This window comes from Takifugu rubripes, chromosome 15 (genome assembly GCF_901000725.2).
Source record: "Takifugu rubripes chromosome 15, fTakRub1.2, whole genome shotgun sequence".
NCBI lineage: Eukaryota > Metazoa > Chordata > Actinopteri > Tetraodontiformes > Tetraodontidae > Takifugu > Takifugu rubripes.
This window is the reverse complement of record NC_042299.1, coordinates 14,334,879-14,352,798: the sequence shown is the minus strand read 5'-3', so window position 1 is coordinate 14,352,798 and position 17,920 is coordinate 14,334,879. Positions and strand designations below refer to the sequence as shown.

The 17,920-nt window shown below is 53.8% G+C and overlaps 1 protein-coding gene across 6 annotated transcripts; it reads right to left on the bottom strand.

The window, feature by feature from the left end:
* Nucleotides 1-5,448: 5,448 nt before the first annotated feature.
* On the bottom strand, nt 5,449-17,706 carry cxxc5a (CXXC finger protein 5a). Of its 6 annotated transcripts, none has more exons than XM_029848517.1 (4): nt 17,531-17,703; nt 17,352-17,413; nt 11,367-12,355; nt 5,449-6,570 (listed from the first exon to the last, which is right to left on the bottom strand). In XM_029848517.1, the coding sequence occupies exons 3-4, from the start codon at nt 12,162-12,164 to the stop codon at nt 6,526-6,528; spliced, it is 843 nt and encodes a 280-aa protein (XP_029704377.1). In that variant the 5' UTR covers nt 12,165-12,355; nt 17,352-17,413; nt 17,531-17,703; the 3' UTR covers nt 5,449-6,525. The 6 variants fall into 6 exon arrangements, with proteins under 6 accessions (XP_029704377.1, XP_029704376.1, XP_029704378.1 ...); XM_029848516.1 differs by having other exon boundaries at nt 17,356-17,413; XM_029848518.1 differs by having other exon boundaries at nt 5,449-6,567; nt 17,356-17,706.
* Nucleotides 17,707-17,920: the final 214 nt, after the last annotated feature.

The window sequence follows — 17,920 nt, the reverse complement described above, 5'->3', positions numbered from 1 at the left end:
GCTTGAGTGTAGCAGGCGCCTTCAGAACTACCGGGCCCGGAAAACCCATCAGAAGGCCTCCAAACAACGTTCAGTTGCTTCCTGATTTTGTCTTTTTTATTTATTTTTTTTTGTCAGCCAAAAAGCCGCCGCAGATGTTTTGCTTGATGCTAAGAATCAAGCTAATTGGCAGAAAATCTGTGCTCAGCCTCTCGAATTTAATTCGGTCTCTCTAATTTCGGCAGGTTCACGTATTTAAGTGAGAGCTGAGGTCGTAAACAAAACAGGGAGGCGAGCGGAACGAGCAAAAACAACAACAACTACAAAAAAGAGAGGCTAGGTGGTAGCTAAATCAGCGTGAGCACAAAGAGGCAGGCGTCTGAGAAGTATTGACCCTCCATTGATCGCCAGAAGCTGTGTGGTGGTATTGACCAGATAGAAGAGAGACCTGGGGAGGCAGCACAGCACAGAGAGGAGGGGGGGTAGGGGGGTGGAGGGGGGGGGCGGGCGGCGAGGAAAACAACCATACGCACCGCTCCCTCTGACCTTGTGGACCGGCGTCCTACAGCCCACACCACTCTACCCCCACCTCGCACACAGGGATCGGTGTGTGTGTGTGTGTGTGTGTGTGTGTGTGTGTGTGCGTGCGTGTGTGACAGAGCCCCCTGCAGAGAGCTATGCAGAACGTGCTGCTTTATCTTATTGAAGCTTTTTCCTATCGCGCTCCTGGCGACGCTCGCAGCGTAGCGGCGGTAAACATTGCAGCAGTTTGCTGTCCATTGGGCTTCCTGCTACACGCACGCACGCACGCACGTGCACGCGCACACATGGACAAACACAGACAAGTGTAAAGCACATGGTCCCAGACGCTTCCGTAGGTAGAATTGGGCTCCTAAGCAAATCAATACATTTGTTGCGATGCGCCGTTAATGACCTGATTCCCTTTTCCGTCTAATTCATAGATGACAGCGGAGGAAACACTGGGGTGGAGTTGGGCCTTTGATGGCTGGAGGTGCATGGGTGGGTGGGGGCTGTTGACAGGCAGACGATGGATCCAGGATTACGGCGTACGGCACCGGACCGAAGAGGAAGAGGAGGAAGAGGCGAACGGAGGGGGTCATTAAAGTGAAACCAAGAGCCACACGGGAGGTAGAATCTCAAATGAACCCCCTTGTGTCACGTCCAGCCCAACAAAGGGACTAACCCTCTCTCCCTTTGCCCCAGTATCACCCCCCCCCCCCCCCCAAACCCCCGGCCGTGCGCACAGACGCAATTAATTCGGATCGAGTGAGCCAAGTGTGCGGAGAAGGAACGAGCGGGACGCTGGAGGGAGGATGGTTTTGTATTCCTCAGGACAAACACAGAATCTAGAGCTCTACATCCTGCAACGTCGTGACTAAACTTCATGTCAGCATTTTAAACTCCTGCCCCCACCCCCCCCCACACACACCCCCACCCCCCCACCCCCACTCCATTGGTCAATAGTTAAGCAGAAGTGAGTAAATGCTGCTGTATTTACACCATCCAGCCTGTCTTTAGTCCAGCAGAAACAAGAGAAATTCACAGCTGCCTGCTGAACGTGGGGCACACACACACACACACACACACACACACACACACACACACGAGAACGCCTTATGGAATAATTGACAAGTGCAAAATTGATCACAAAGGGAGTTAAACATAAAATAACACTTGGAGAAGGTTGTGATTTCCGATTGGCGTCTAACAGGCGGCTCCCCGGCTCTTTCTCAAGGCCGGGGTCATGGAAACGCAGGCGGGGGGGTCCAGGGGTCCAGGGGTCCGAGATGTCGGGCCCGGCTGCGGGGCCCGTCACAATACGCAGAGCACGTAGCGTGCAAAGTGCGGGAGCGAGCGTGTAGCTCGGGGCCGGGGAGGCCATCGATACCAGGGAAATTGATCGTAATCAAGCAAGTTACAGAGAGTGAGCAGGGATTGGCCCGTCGCTATCTTCCTCCTTCCTCCTCCCTCCTTCTCCTTCCTTCTCCCTCCTTCTCCTTCCTCCTCCCTCCTCCTGCCTCCATCTTACCGCTGCGGTTTTGAGCCGCGCTGCACATTCAAACGTGACCCTGCGGCGTGACGAAGAGGCGCCATTGATGGGCTCCCAAGCGTCTCCTCTTGGGTTGACTTCTTCTAAATTTTGTTTGTTTGTGGGGCAGGTTTTTTTTTTCGTGTGTGTGTCTTTATTCGGTTGATAACCGCTCTTTATTGACACATTCGCAGGATATTCTGACGAAAAAGCGAATCGAGGAAGGAGAAGCGCGGAAGAAAATCTGGTCCCTGAAATTCAGCTGCTGCTTTCCCCCCGCTGCGGCTCCGCTATAATTTCTCATTTGAAGACAGCGGCGTACCTGGCAGTGCAGCTGCACCGTTCAAAACGCTGGCCCAATTATAGCATAACACCTAGCCTTATGGTTTCCATGGCTGCACGATGCATTTTCCCGCGGGACGCACCGTGGAGAAACGAGTGTCTTATCAACCATCACCCTGGTAATAACACTCCCTCCAGCCTCTGCCGCATGTGTCAGACCTTAACGAGAACCCTGGGTGAAATCTCTCTCCCAGTCCAGCCACAGCCATTGATTTGGACTTAATCTGTTCCCATGTGTCCTTGTGTGTGTGCGTGTGTGTGTGTGCGCGCGAATGAGAGCGGGAGATTATGCACGTCTCTGTGTTTTATGGAAGCGTTTATGCTGTATGATTTAATGCATGAGTAAATCTCGAACCTTGATCAGTTTTCGCTGTTTAATTGCGCCACTGACGTTATATTATATTACACATTTTAGATTATATTATCATCATAGGTGGCCGTCTGTGATGGATGACAGCAAGATGCACTTTTACAGCTGATGGCGTCGCCGAATTAGCTTTTAGCGGCAGGGAGCTGAGTTTATTACAAGTCGTCAGCTACTGTTGTCGTTAGCGTCTTTAGCTAACGCCAGCCGCGTGAAGGCCCGGATGGAAAATCAAAATAAGCATCTCCAATAATCTATGATAAATGTTGTCTGATGTTGCTCTGGATGGGACAGATTACAGCACATGTGAGCGCAGAATCCTTGTTTTTGATTTATCGTAGACAACTTATAGATTTATGGGCCTTGTGTTCGTTTGTTTTTTTAGCTGAAATCCCTCCTTATCTGATGTTCCTGCCAGTTCCGGGGTCTGCGTGAGTAAATAATGATCCGTTCGCAGAAAAGCTGCGAGGTCTATCAAAAAGAATAGATTTATATTATTCTTCAACCGATCCCGCTATTATAGACGAAGCTTTTCGCGCCCGTTTCTGGCGATGACGCAGCAAATAACGCAGCCCGCCTTAATGAAACGTGCTTTTCCGAGCTATTTCCTGCTGCGGATAATGTGGCGAGTTCTCCGGGCCGATGCTAATGAGGGGTAGCGCTCGGTGTTTTCCTCCGCACTTGATACGAAAGTTAAAAAGTTTAGTTTCTGATTTTCGCGTTAACGCGCCCGACCGGATCTCGGGGGCCTCCGCGTGCCCCGCATCGCGCCGCGCCGCGCCGCGCGCACTTCACGAGCCGCATTCCTCGCCCTCCTCAGCAATCAGACCGCATCGGCTCCCGCTATCTCCCCGCTCGGGGAAGGTGGCGAGCGATCTGAGGAGGGGCCAGCCTGCGCGGGGGCACTGGGATGGGGGAAGGGCATGTCTGCTGGCAATGAGGGTGAGTAGATCAGTGCTGCTCAGCGTCTGTGAGGCGGCGATAAGATTCCAGGATTTTTCCCAGTGTGACAGGCCTGCCACCAGGCTGCCCCCCCCCCCATTGCAGCAACACAACGTGGACCCCCTCCCTCTCCCCCCCCCCCCCGCCCACCTGAACCTCAGCGCTGCTACACCTCAGTGGGCACCTGCAGCCACACCCGGGAGCAACTACCAACTACCCCCCCCTCCTCCCCCAGACCAACTACCCCCCCCCCCCACACACACACACACATAAACACTCATTTTCCTGTTGGAGGCGTGAATGGGAAATAAGACTACGTGAGTGGATTCGTACACGTACGCCTGCACACCGTAGCCTCCCCATTCTCTCTGTATGGCTCACTTCTTTTTCTTTATCTCCGCCTGCCCCCCCCCCCCCTTCCCCCAACTCCCCCCCACCCCCCACCCCCCCGTCCTCTCCCTTGGATGGCAGGTCAGGCAGTGAGCTGTGCGGGCTCAGAGGAGGTAAGGACGCCGCGGTGCACATTAATAATGAAAGGCCTCAGCCGCCGCCACTCCCCCATCCCTCCATCCCGCTCTCACACACACACACACACACACTCGCTCCCCCAATTGCCATGGCGATGGCACTAACCCAGCACTGTCACCAGGGGGGAAAGCAGGGGATACAGCTCCACTCTCCAACCCTCCGCTCGCCAAGCTGATCACGAACGGGTACACAAGCGCGCCATACTGGGCCTTCCACCGCTAATTAAAAACATTCGGCTCCACGGCTGCCGCACAAATCTGCATCGACGTCTCCACCTGGATATGAAAGTGCGACTACGGAGCTGTGGAAATCACCGAGAATCATTACTTAGGAAATGGAAATTCACGGCGGTGTCAGCGACCCGAGGCATCCGAATCAGTAATTACGCTAACAGCCGCGCGAGGATGACCATTTTTTATTATTTTTTTTTTTATATAAAAAGGGTTTCTAAATCAGGCCTGCTCTCACTAATCCGTGTCGTTATCCTAACTTCACCACCACCCTTAAAGGTGCAATTCAAACCACATATTTACATTTCCGCCATTATCCAGACTCGGGTCAACTTTGTCGGCGTCTGGCAGGCGGAGGCAGCAAATAAAGGTCGTATTTTTGTGATCTTGCTAATGCGGAAGGAGATCCACAAGGACCCAAAAAGAAAATAAAAACAAGACGTTTTTTTTCTACATATTTTCCCCCCAGCAGGGCGGCGGCCGGTCGCCACCAGCCTTCCCGAGAGCTAATGCTATCAGCTATTGGATTATCTGTATTGATTCCTCCTGTGGGGAAACCAATTTGCCTCAAACAAGACGCAAGACAATGAAAGACACAATAATAGGAGGGTGCGAAAGCCCACCTCAATGACAAATTGGCAGGACTAGCCATGAAATATGGCCCATAGAACAAGCAGCAAAGCTTTTTAAGGATGTTGGACGTGCACCACGTCACCTGCGGGGCGGCGGGGGCCGTCCTCCAACAGCCACGCGGAGGTCACATGACCAACTTCTGGCAAATCTATATACAAAGTTCTAGAATTATCACGTGTTTGCAGCGTTTTGAATTCATTTTGGGCAAATTTTAGCAGACTCAGGGGACGTTAGGGTGCGAAAAAGCCGGGTTAGAAAAAAAAAAAAAAGCCGTCGCCTGGTGGATCCAAAGCACCGCCCCGAGTCACATGACATGACTTCTGTCGCCAGCCGATAAAAAAGCAGCGCCGCAGGAAGACACGCAGACGTCAGGCAGGTAAATTTCGACACAAATACATGCATTCCTTTTTTATTCACAAAACCAGTCCAATTTTCTAAACAAATACAAAGATTGGTTATTCTTAAAAGCTGTAGCTACCCAGCAACATAACAAAAAATCATGAAAATATAACCCAAAAAAAAAAAAAAAAGAAAATACACAAAATAATCGGTCATCTTGTGTCAGTGCGTTCCGTCGGGTCGACCCGGAGCGGGCGCCGTCCCCGCCCCGGGCGGCGCCGGCATGTGCTCGGTAGGGCCACAGTAACGTAAGGCTGCCAGTCTCACCACCAACTCCTCTCGCTTTCTTTTGTTTGTTTGTTTGTTTGTTTGTTTTTGGAGATCCGGAAGGAGGGACGATTGGGGGGAAATTACAGCAGTGATGGTTCTGGTCTTCAGCCCGGGTCCACAGTCTCTGGAGATCGTCCCTAAAGCCGTCAGAAGATTTTCACCCACTGAAACCGACCCCCCCCCTCCCCACCGACCCCCCCACCGTGAAATGAACCATAAAACAGACGAGGCTTTAAGTCATGTGACAGAATGACGCTTGCCGTTAGCCGCTAGGTTTGAAATATAGCTGTAAATTTACATTCTCTACACAAGTACTGTATCTTTCCACAAATGAACAACATTAACACCAAACACAGAAATTAGTTGATTGTCCAACCTCAGTCCGGCTTCCTGTTCCTGGCAACGACCAATTCCGTGTTGAAGCGATGAGGAAAAAAAAAAAAAAAATTAAGAAAAAAAAAGAAACCAAAAAAAAAAAAGGTGTCGGAAAAAGGACGAAAGGTACGAAAACATAGAGGGAATGAAAACAGCTGTTTTTCTTTACGCTTCATTTTTGGTTCAAGAAATAAGCAGGTGCTCGACCCGACGCGGTTTTCCTCTTTTTTTCTGAAAGTTCAGTTTTGTTTTGTTTTTTCCAGTAATTTTATTAGTCGCTCGTTTGTTGTTGTTGTTTTTTTTTAATAACCAGTGTCTGTTTTCCGGAGACAATCCAGGCGTTGGCATTGCACTTGATGGCTGAGCTTTGGGTGGTGGGGAGGGATGAGGAGGAAGTAGGAGGAGGAAGAGTCCTACTGGAACCACCGGAACGCCGCTCCTGTAGGAAGCATCACCTTCTTGGAGAAAAAGAAGACAGGGTCGGGGGGGTGGGGGTGGGGGGAGAAGTCACTGTTAATGTGGAGGGAGACGCAGGTTCAACAGCAGTTCATACGCTTAATGATGGGGTCAAAGGTCACGCTGAAAACCCTTAAAAAGGAGATTTGACCCACACCAGAACCAGCCACTCTCAGTTTTCCAGCGATAAACACCCTGATTCCTTTCATATCCTCAGAGTTCTTGTGGATTCCGAACCGCCCTAAGAGCAGAATTCCATCCCGGCCTCTCGGAAAACACAACAGGCCACATTTATTATTTAGCCGTCCGGCGCTGCTGTTCCGACCATCACCCATGATCGAGCCGCTTCCTCCCCATTACCCATCGCTCTTTGCGCCTATCAGCGCGCCCGTGCGCACGCACGCACGCACGCAGGTGCAGGGATCAGCGGCGGCCGCTGCATTTCCGCAGCGTGGAATCTTCTTCCGTTAGCCAGATCCGCCTGGAGCCGAGGAGCTTGGCAAACATTTGTGCACCCACACACGCTCTCGCGCCCGGCCAATATGTATTCAAGTGCAGGCGCACTCCTCCACACGCGGTGCACGTGCACGTTCGCGCGCACTCACAATACACCTCCGGAATCGCGCCGAAACCGCCAGGCTGCTAACGTGCAATCCTCGTCCAGGCACGGTTTTCCAGGGGTCTTAATCGGGAACGCTGGACGGAGCCACGTCTGAGGGGACGCTAACGTGCCCGTCTGGAACCGGAAGTTCAGCTGCCCGTTCGTGCACATTCGGTCCACTCGGAAACACCTTTAATTACAGCTTCTATTACGGCGTTCCGGAGAACTGACAAGTGGCGCCGCGGCTTTCACTTCAGTCGGGAATGATCTGACAGTCGGAGCCCCCGAGCTGCTCCCTGCTCCGCTTGTTTGACCCGGTTTGATTAATAAATGCAGGTTTTTGCGGGTTTCCAGGATAACCTGGATGAATCGTCCGTACCTCTCCCGTGCCCCCCGCCCCTCCCGACGTGACGTAACGCGTGTGGGACGTGGGGGCTCCATGGAACGGCGGATGCTGCTTTCTCCCATTATCAAAGGCGAGGAATCAGTGGGGGGGGGCAGCAGGTTCAAACAGGAGGGATCTGTGGGTGTGAAATGGCCAATCAATAAAATCAATGATTTGTTCTTCCCAAACGAGGCGAGCGGAGGGAGGCGGAAGTTCTTCAAGGAGCGACGGGGGTGGGGGGGGGGGGGGGGGAGGGGTTATTATTTCCTAGTATAGCCTGAAGGCTCCAGCACGTGCACGCGTTTGGGGCGCCACGCTGTCGGCAACATCCCGCCCGAACATCCTGACCTCCGCTGGGAATAAATCCGAAAGGAAGAACCTGGATGCGTGAGCACGTGCACGTGATGACACCGGCGCTTCTGTTGTGGACCAAAGCTGACCTCCGACCCCCTTTGATGAGAGGCTGGCGTGACGTTGTGGCTGCCTTCATGCCCCTCCCCCCTACACATCCACCTATCTTGGTGTCCATCTACATGCCTGTCACTCCGCATGAGCGTCTCCTGCCCCCCCCACCCACGGACGCCGGTAGTCTTTAAACAGCGCCGGCGTTTCTTTAACAAGTTTCTGATCCCAAAGGATCCCGTCAGCTCCTGACTCAGCTGTTTCCGTCCGTCGCGACCCCGCGCAGCGAACGCACCACGAACGCACCACGAACGCACCGCGACACACAAACAACAGCGACTGCCCCCCCACCCCGGCTCCGCGGCTGAGACTGACACGACTGGAGGGTATTAGAGCAGAAAGGATCTGCCTTCCCACTCTCGAATGTAGCATTCCCAGAATAAATCCAGACATCTTCAGCCAGAGAGCGAGGAGGTGGCGAAGGCCTCGGCGTGCTAACTCCCCCTCACTTGCCAATTTTACGCTCCTCTTTGAGCCGCCGTGCGCTTCCAATGGAAACCGTCAACACCCTTAAAATAAGCACGGCGCTGCTGGACCGCGCTCCGGTACCGACGTGAAGCTCCCGCACACGTGAGCCGCACCTGAAGGAGCGACGCCGCGGGGGGGGGGGCGTGACACGCAGCTCGCCACGGACGTCCTGGAGCAGGGACGGGAGCTTTTAAGGACAAACTTCCTCCGCAGATGAAAAACAACTGACAAGGTTACGTAATCCGCTCCGTCCTGGCATTTGGGATTTCCTGCTGACTCCCTGGTCTCCGTCCTGACGCAGCACTTCCTGCGTGAATCTCGTCCTCTGACATTTAGCCGGCGCCGATGACATCACGCGCACCGACAGCGCGGCTGCGTTCTCTGATCGAATCGCCCGACGAACACAAAGCGGTGACTTGATAACGCTTGATGCTAATGGGGAATGCCGAGACTCCAGGACAGACACGAGGCACGGAACGCCGGAACGTTGGCGTAATCGCATTTCACCAGGTCCGGGACGGAAACAGCTCCGGTTACCGACTTCTCTGAAAGTTAAAGAGATTGTCCCGAACATTTAAACCCTTCTAGTGCAGAGCTCTAGCATAAGGCGACGATCCATCGTGGATCTGCCCGACGACAGGACAAACGCACGGGGCTACTTCGCTGTCCCGTGTGGTCGTTAGGGGAACTTCCTGGTTCTATTCATGCATTTTCAACAGCGCTACCGACACAGAGGTGAAAACCGCTACAAAGCTAGCGGGGCCCCTATACAACAGTGTTGAAACAGGTATAATTGGGTCCGTACGGATCATCCTTAAGGTGCAGCTCAAGTCCCCGAATGTCCGGAGACGCCCCGGTAAAAAGTCCGCGACTCACACTGTCGTGACCCATTAGAAGGATCAAATATTCACGCTGTTGTTTACGACGTTCCAATCTGGAGTTTCTCAGGGTGGCCTGGTTCGACCCATAGCTCGGATGCCAATAAAAACAACCCAAACCAAGAGATGGAATCATTTCATAATCTTGTAATCTTACAGTAAGCTAAGACACAACGCGCTTTTATCTCACACCTGCTGCAGATCTAATGTTTCTGCAGCATCGGGAATCCACCTGTGGTGAGTCTAGTGTGCCTGGGTTTCTAAAAAAGCCTGTTTGATGGTGCACGTGAGCGTGTTTCTTATGAAAACAGCAGCAGCGTGGAGCTTTCTGAGCAGCGTGGCGTCTGGCGTCGATGTTCATGAATACCACAGCACATTTGGATCAGGTATCTTTGAATTTCACGCCTCCCCATAGTGAGGACATCGATCGCAAATCCCGAATTAAAATGAAATTCCTCTTGGTTGGAGGCGCCGAGCGTCCGCGCTAGCGCGCTAACGCGCTTCGCCGCCGTGGTGAATCATCATCAGACAATCGAAGCCTCTCGTTTATTTGCGACTGAACAAAACAGCACTGGCGGATATTCAGCCTTTCAGTGTGTGAGAAAGAGACTTTTCCTGCAGTTAATTTGATGTGGCACAAATTATGACCTCACTCTAGACTCTTTTAACAGCAGCCGGCTCCGACAAAAAGGGGTCACTGATACAGGGAAGTTGTAAAATAACAAGCGGGCCATTTTTTAACTCACCATTCTCCCAGTCATCACTTTAATGTTAGATAGCATCCCTCAGAGGGGCAAATGGGAGGGACTTGCTTCCAAAATTCAAACGTGTGTCAAGAAAAACAACATAAAATCGCACATTTGTTAGCTAAATAAGCTAAATAGCTGAAGACACAAGTATGTCAGCGGGTTATTTGAACTGCTAAAGATCTGAAAAACCCTCATCATGTTCACGTCCAACCAACACCCAGCGCTAGCTGCCCTGCGCCGTCACCGTTGGCGGAATTTGGCATTTACGAACTCACTTTGAGCCACTTGGCAGCAACATTTCTGACTGCAAAAGAGGGGATAAACAGTTAGCATCAATCATTCGCTGGAGGGGAACGTAAAGCCATTAGTTTAAAGCGCCGATCCAGTTTGAGTCCATTAGGATTCACCACCGTTCACATTCGCTCCGAGTCAGCGTGCGCGCTGCATTACGTAACATAAAGCGCCACACATGCATTGATCACTGTGTTATTTTCCCTTGAGGTGGGACAACTGCTGGAATTGATTCCATGATTGGTGGTTGTGTTAGCACAGCCAGTGTTAGTTAGGCCACCGAGAGCGTCCGAGGTAACAGGCGAGAACGTTCTGGAGACGCGTTTAGGACTGTCACTGGAATGAGGGCCAGCAGAGTGTGTGTGTGTGTGTGTGGGGGGGGGGGGGGTTACATGAGCCACGCTGACACCTGGTGCTCCAGATGACAGCTCTGTGGCCAGATGGACCTTGTTACATGCAACCCCCCACCCACCCACCCACCGCCACAAACACACTCATGCACGTGCAATTCCACGCAAAAAAAACCAACCACGCTATGTGCATATATTGACAATTAGCGCCACTCTGCCTGCGCACGTGTTTCTCCGGCACTTTTCCGAACACATGCTCAGGCGAGCAGAAGGAGGGCGCGGCGGCGCGGCGGCCAGACGGCCGACGCTCGGCCGAGCGGCTACGTGGCGCTGAAAACCCGGGGAACGGCGTTGAGTTTAAGCTCCTGAATTAGCCGCGGAACTGAAAGACTGGGTGATTGTGGGTAACAGATTAGAGCGACCCCACGGCGCGCTCGCCCTCCGCCCTGGACCTCACCACCTGTCATTTCCCGGCTTATGCGGCTCCATCCTATAAACCCTCCTCGCGCCGACCGCATCACGCAGATATCGACGCCATTAGCCGAACACATCGACGTAAACATGCTAGCATCTCTGGGAATGTTTAAGGAGGACACCCTTCACCCTTCTCCTACCTCCAGAGCGGCGGAGGGCTTCTTCTTCAGTTCCTCACATTTGCGGAATTTGCAGATCTGGTGGCCCGTTTTGCGGTTCCGGCAGCTGCTGCACTGCTCGCAGTTAATTCTCCGTCGGCACGGCGGGCACATGCCGCAGCGCTTCCGCTTCTTCTTGCCGGAGTTGATGGCGGAGGCCAGCTCGCTCTGCGCCGGGTACTCGGCCAGGCCGGCCATGTGCAGCGCGCTGTCCGCCAGAAACACTCCGGCGGGCGTCATGATGAAAAGCCCCGGGTTGAAGGGAAAACCACCACCTACTCCGTATGGGAAGTCAACCGGACCACCTACGGCGTCCGTGACAGACGTACCTTCCAAGTCGCCGGCCCCCGAACCGGCGTCGCCGCCGCCGACCCCGACTCCCATGCCCCCGGGCAGGAGCATGTGCTCCATGCCGGCCCGCTTTAATAACGCCGCCGCCTGAGCGAAGTGCAGCAGGCCGTTCTGTCCCTCTAGAACCTGTTCTAGGGTTCGGTCCAACTTGGTCGCCGCCAGCGCCGCCGAGACGGCGGGCTGCGGCTGCGGGGGCGGCTGCTGTTTGGCCGAGTGGCTTTTAGCCTCGGCGTTGTTCGTGTGTCCATTGGCGTTGGCGGCGGAGACGGCCGTGTACTGGGAGAGGGTGCGGGAGTTCTTCAGGCTCCGGCTGAGTGGCGCGCTGATGATGCCGCTGCGGTTCCGCCGCTCAACCACAGGAGAGCCCTCTTTGCGCTTACTCCGCTCCTGGTCTTCTGTCCGGACCCCCTCCGACAGCCCACTAGACATGGTCCAGAACGCCTGGGTCGGGGTGAGGGTGGAAAGGGGGGGAGCGAGGAAGGGGGAGCAGAGACCTTTTCACAGCCCGTTCTGGTTTTCCCCGGTGAGATCCGTTCCGATCAGCCAGCCGGGCCCCCAAAGCCTTGTGCCCACTCTATAGCTCCGGCCTCATCCACGTCCTTCCATGAGCCATCTGGAAGCTTCACACAGGGAGAGAAAAGACGTCAGCGTCCAAACAGAAACATCTCACATTTCTGATGTGTTGGGATTCATTCGTGCACGTTTCTGGACGCCCGGTAAAACCAGGTGGCCCAGTCGGGCGTGCTGCTCCTCCAGGTCACCTGACAATGACAGGAAGTCAGCAAAAGTAACGTTTCTCTCTCTGACTCGGGCGTTTAGTAGAATCTGACGGGTTCTTGTCACGAAGAGAAAGGCCGAATCTGTGGGTCGGTGATTGGGAAACATTCGATCGGACGAGGCGACGCTAAACCGGATTCACCGAGCTGCTAACAGCCGACGCCACGCCGGGCGGCGACGCGGTGACGCACGCCGACTTTTAGCAAAAGGCTCCTGAGAGCGTTGATCTGCGAGCAGAAAAAGCGAGCTGTTATTCTCCTGACCTGTCCGTGTTCACAAACAAGCCCACCACCCTCCCACAGAAACGCTGAGGAAATGGCCGGGCCAGTCCTTATAAGGGAAACAAAGGGAAGGGGGGGGACTGGAGAGGGGGGGTGTCTGTGCAGTGTGTGGAAATTGGAAGGCCAGAATTAGTGGGAGGTAAAGCTTCAAAGGCAAGAGAACAGCCCCCACATTCTCACCAGCTCAGGGGGATGTGGCGCCAGTGAACCAGAGCCAGCTCCGCAGCCCCTCAGCCCTGTGGATTCGGTTTCTCTCCGGAGCGCCGGTGCAGGACTCTGGTTTCCTGAACGCGCCTCAAACCGACGGCGTCTCGGCCGAGCCGCAAAATCGTTAAAAGCGCGGCGTGCGCGGTGGCCTCCAAGCACTTTTTGACCGATATCGACAACGCCTCCACGTCCAACTTGTGAATTCCGAAGACAAAAATGGAAATGTGAAGGATTTACTATTGGGCAGCAGATTTGGTTTTATGGGTTGTTTATTGTTTGGTTTTTTCCCCATCAACCATGTAAGTGCTTAATCAGCACGAGTATTCCTCGTAATTAACGGTCGAATCATCTGGAACGTCGACCTGGAGGTGAGAAAGTTCACCATCAAAGCGGAGGGAAACGGATCTGCTGCATGCTAATTCAGCCAGGAAATGAGCCCCAACTGCCGACGTGCCGGCATCGGAGGATTTATCTTTTAAGAAATGTTGCTACCCAAACGCTGGGGGGGGGGGCTGGGGGGGGTCGGTCGTGGTGCGGACGTGACGCGATCCTTTAAAGTGCCGCCGACTTGCTTTGCGTCAATCCCAGCAACACCTGCTGCGCGTGACGATGAGACGGTGGTGACACATTTGGCGCGAGCACACACACACACACACACACACACACACACACACCCACACACACACACACACACACGCAGAGGCTCGCGCATCATTTTCTCCGGGGGTGGGGGGTAGTTGATGTAAACCACCCTAAGTTTGGAGCGCTGTTAACACTGGTAATGCTGCCGTTCACATTAAGGCCTCACGCCTCACGTCTCCAAATGAACTCGTCGGGGGCTATAATTAGAGCCGACGGCACACGAGAGCCGCACTCACGGCACCTGCAGCTGTCTCAGCACAAAAACAGGCGGAAATATCAACGTCCAACGTGTCCCGGTTACGGTTCATGTGTCCCCACACCACGGAGGAGACAAAAAAAAAGGGTAAAAACGCCGTCCACGTGACGGACCGGCGTCCCGCCAGCCATGAAAGGACCCAGAGAAATAGTGAGCCAGGAACATCGGCGGCGCGTTTGTGGCCCCAACAAAAAGGTCTCCTTAGACTAAAGAATCGCCCGGAGTAGCTGTCGGAACGTTTACGGACCCGAGAGGCAGGTGGGGTAATACGGATAATGAAAGCTCCGTTAGCTGAAGGGGGGGTCAGGTAAGTATTGACATGTGATAGTATCTGACAAAAGATCAACACACATTAAAATGATGGCTCCGAGCTGACTGGAATAACATGTAGCTGTAGTAAAGACGGTCGGTGAAGGAGGTTTGGCCCCTCCTGAACACCGTACTGATCCCATCATGTGGCTAGCAGCTAGCATCATCTCAGCATGTACGCACAGTGACCTTCACACCAACGTCGCTAATCTCTCAATAATGCAATAATGGGCTGTTTGGTTAAACTAAATCGGCATCCGTCCATCAGTTTTCGAGCTTCTGCTTCATCTGCTTGAGCGATGAAGATGACCTGTCGTTAGCTAAACCGCCCCTGAACCTGGAGTGTGTGTCCACAGGAACCTAAAATGTAGCGTCAGTACGGGTAGAAAATGCCGCTGCCACAGTGGACGCGGCCTTAAAGCGCCTTACTTCCGCCTGCCTGGGCGCAGCACACGTGCACGCCTAAATTCTCACACCAGTAGGCGTGAGAATCTTTTTTTGGGGCATTTTGGCGCGTGCGAGTGCAGGTGTATCTGCGGCGCAGCTTGGCGCAGTGGTAAAGTAGGTGGAATAGACAATTAGGAGGTGCATCACAGCTGATTTCAGTCACGGCCAATTACACCGGCTCCTCCGGTTTCCTTTCAGAAGACCCCGGCGTCGCGTCGATTTTTGGCACATTAGCAGATGCGACTCGAAAGCATCGTTTGGTTTTTCCACCATTGATTAAATGACACGCTAGCAAAGAACGTTCACCTGATATCAAACGCTGAAACCACATTAAAGTGCGGAACAGACGGCCCCGGATCCACCGCGCACTTTACGGACGCGTTCGCAACAGCATTGATTTGGAAGTGTTAATAAATGAAAAGCGCTGAGAGCTTTGCCTGCGCATGTTTACTTTCTAATGATTAATTAAATAGCCTAAGCTCCCGTGTAAATGCTGGTGTCACACACGCCGGCCTCGCACGGACGGCCGGGGCTCAAACCCAGAAGCTTTTCGCTCCGCACATTTATTTGTCATAACACAGACCAGAAAATAAGTTCAATAGGTCAGCGCACGTTGCGCCCTCGCACGCCCTCGCACGCCAGAACCCCTCAGATATCCTGGAAACCATGGTGCGAGGGCAGAACCAAGCTGCTGGTGCCGGAGAGAATTAGCAACCCGTCACAACGGAGCGGATGGAGCCACTTTCTCGCCCCCTTCTGAGGGAGGAAGCAGGAGGGTTCTGAGCTAGGAGGCTAACGCGCCTATGATGTCGGAGGCTAGCAGCCGGAACAGCATCCGGGCAGACGGCGGGAGTAATGAGAGCTCCATCCGATTCCCGGTTAAATGATGAGTCCTTCCCGACGGGCGGAACGGTCCTGGCAGGACGCCGTCGGCACAATGACACTTGTGTGAGCCTGAACGGCTCATTTAGCACGCGGCCCTCTCAGGTGTCTCCCGTTATAGTCGCCGCGCTCTCCACCACAACACAAACGTCTGTACGTTCCCGGAGCCCGAGGACGGATGGACGCTAGGACCGGCTCGATCGCCGGGCGCCGGAGGGAACGGGGGCAAGTGGCGGGGAAGAGGGTTCGGCCCGCTCGCCGCCAGAAACCCAAACGCCGTGATTAGCAGAATCTGGAATGTTGGGTCGATCCTGGGTGTTTAAATATTCATCACGCACTTATTGGTCCTCGCAGAACGCCCGGCGACGTGATGAGATCAACTTTAAGAGACGATAATCCTTTATCAGTGTCAGCGCGCGGGGGGAAATTGCACGTCCCTTCAGGAGGAGAAAAAAAAAGAAAAAAAAAAAGAAACCCTGAATTATTTAGCGTTCATTTTAATATGCTAAGTGACCAAATCTGGCTCACATCCTCGCAGTCACCTCCTCCTCCTCGGGCTCCTCAAAGTCTTGAATAAGTTCCCTCCGCTGACGTCACTGCCGGTGCAGGTGCCAGGTCGCGGCTTTTTATTTTTTTCTCCCTTTTTTTTTTTTTTTTTTTTTTTTTTTACGGCAGTGGGAAACAAAATATTATCTCATTTCCTATAAGAGAGTGTGGTTTTTGTGGGGTTTTGCGGGTTTCTTTGTTTTGTTCCGTCGCGAAGTGTTGAGCAGCAGCTCCAGAGGCGGAAGGCGATGATGCGGATGCGCCACCTCCACCTCCACCTCCACCTCCACCTCTCCCCGGGCAGACGCGCTGTCTGCGGACTCTGTCTCCGCGAGCGACGCGCACTCTCCAGCCCCCCTAACCCCCTGGCGGCAGACGCGCGCGCACGCGCCGGACGCGCACGAACGCGGAAGAAGTTAAATAGCCTGGTGATAATAATTAGACTTGCGGCTTCACCTATTGTCCACAGCCCGCCGCGTCCTCCGCTCCTTAATGAGGCGGCGCGCACAGAAGTTGCAGGGAATAAACAAGCGCGCACGAAGGCTTCGGCTCCGAATCATCCAGCAACGTGCTCGAAGCGGCGGGAACGAAAGCAGCCCACACCTGGCAACTTTCTCACGGCAATGAGAAAGGGACAAACCGCAAAAAAAAAAGAGAGCAGGTGACACGAATTCCTCCCCCATTTTGACTCGATTCTCGTTCTCAAGTTTGCCGAGAAGTTGAATTAAATTCGGCGGCGACTAAAAGAGCCATATGGACCGAGGTGATTGCTCCGGCTGGAAGCGTCAAGTTTGATCCGCATCATTAACAGCTGATTCACAATAAAGCACCGGGCGTCGGTGGCGCAGGGTGCCGATCATCCGTGTCGGTGGCTCGACACACACAGACGCTGCTTCGGAGGGGGAAAACAACCAAAAAACAAACCAAGAAATCGGAAAATGTCCAGCGGGGAACGATTAAACGGAATCTGCTTGGTAAAGCATCACATAAAAGCAGCTTTTTCGAGATTAAGCCCAGGAAAATAGCTTCCTTTTGTCCGGACACGCTGATCCGGGAGCGCGGTCGCCCCTCTGCTCCGCAGTCGCGCATTTACGGACGAGAGCCCCCGACTCCCCCTGCCATAACTTGATGATCATATCAGAGGATGACATCCCAACTTTCAGCAGACTTCAACAAACTCTGACACCCCCTCTCGCACCCATCCCGCGCCGCCCACCCCCCCGTTCTATATCTACATATTTGCAAACATGGAGCCGGTTTTATTCGCACCTACCAAAGCAGATCCGAGCAGAGAGGGGAGGGCTCCCACAGTCCGAGCGGTCCGTCTCAGACTGTCGTGCACAACGGTGACAAAACGGTGGTGGTGGTGGGGGGGGGGCACAGCCAAGAGAGCGAGGAAAAAAGCTTAGTTTCCGAGAACACAATCCTACAAAGTGTGTGCTGGTTACCGGCAGGCGCGGGCCGGGGAAGAGCGGATCGGCCGTCGGTTGTTCGCAGGAAAAGCGCACTTTCTGTGAGGCTGAACGCGTGGGTTCCCCCAGCTCTCTCGGTCCTCGATCCCACCTCTACATCCTCGCTCGCGGAGAGGAACATGCAAACACATTTCATAGATTTTTGGGGCTTCGCGGAAAAAGCGAACTGGATTTCTCGGGACGGGAGAGGAGACGGCGCGACAGGAGAGAGAGGGAGGGATAGAGGGAGGGAGAGAGAGAGGGAGAGAGAGAGAGAGGGACAGAGGGGGAGAGGGAGAGAGATAGGGAGGCAGGGACAGAGGGAGGGAAAGAGAGGGGAGAGGGAGGGATAGAGGGAGAGAGATAGGGAGGGAGAGAGAGAGGGAC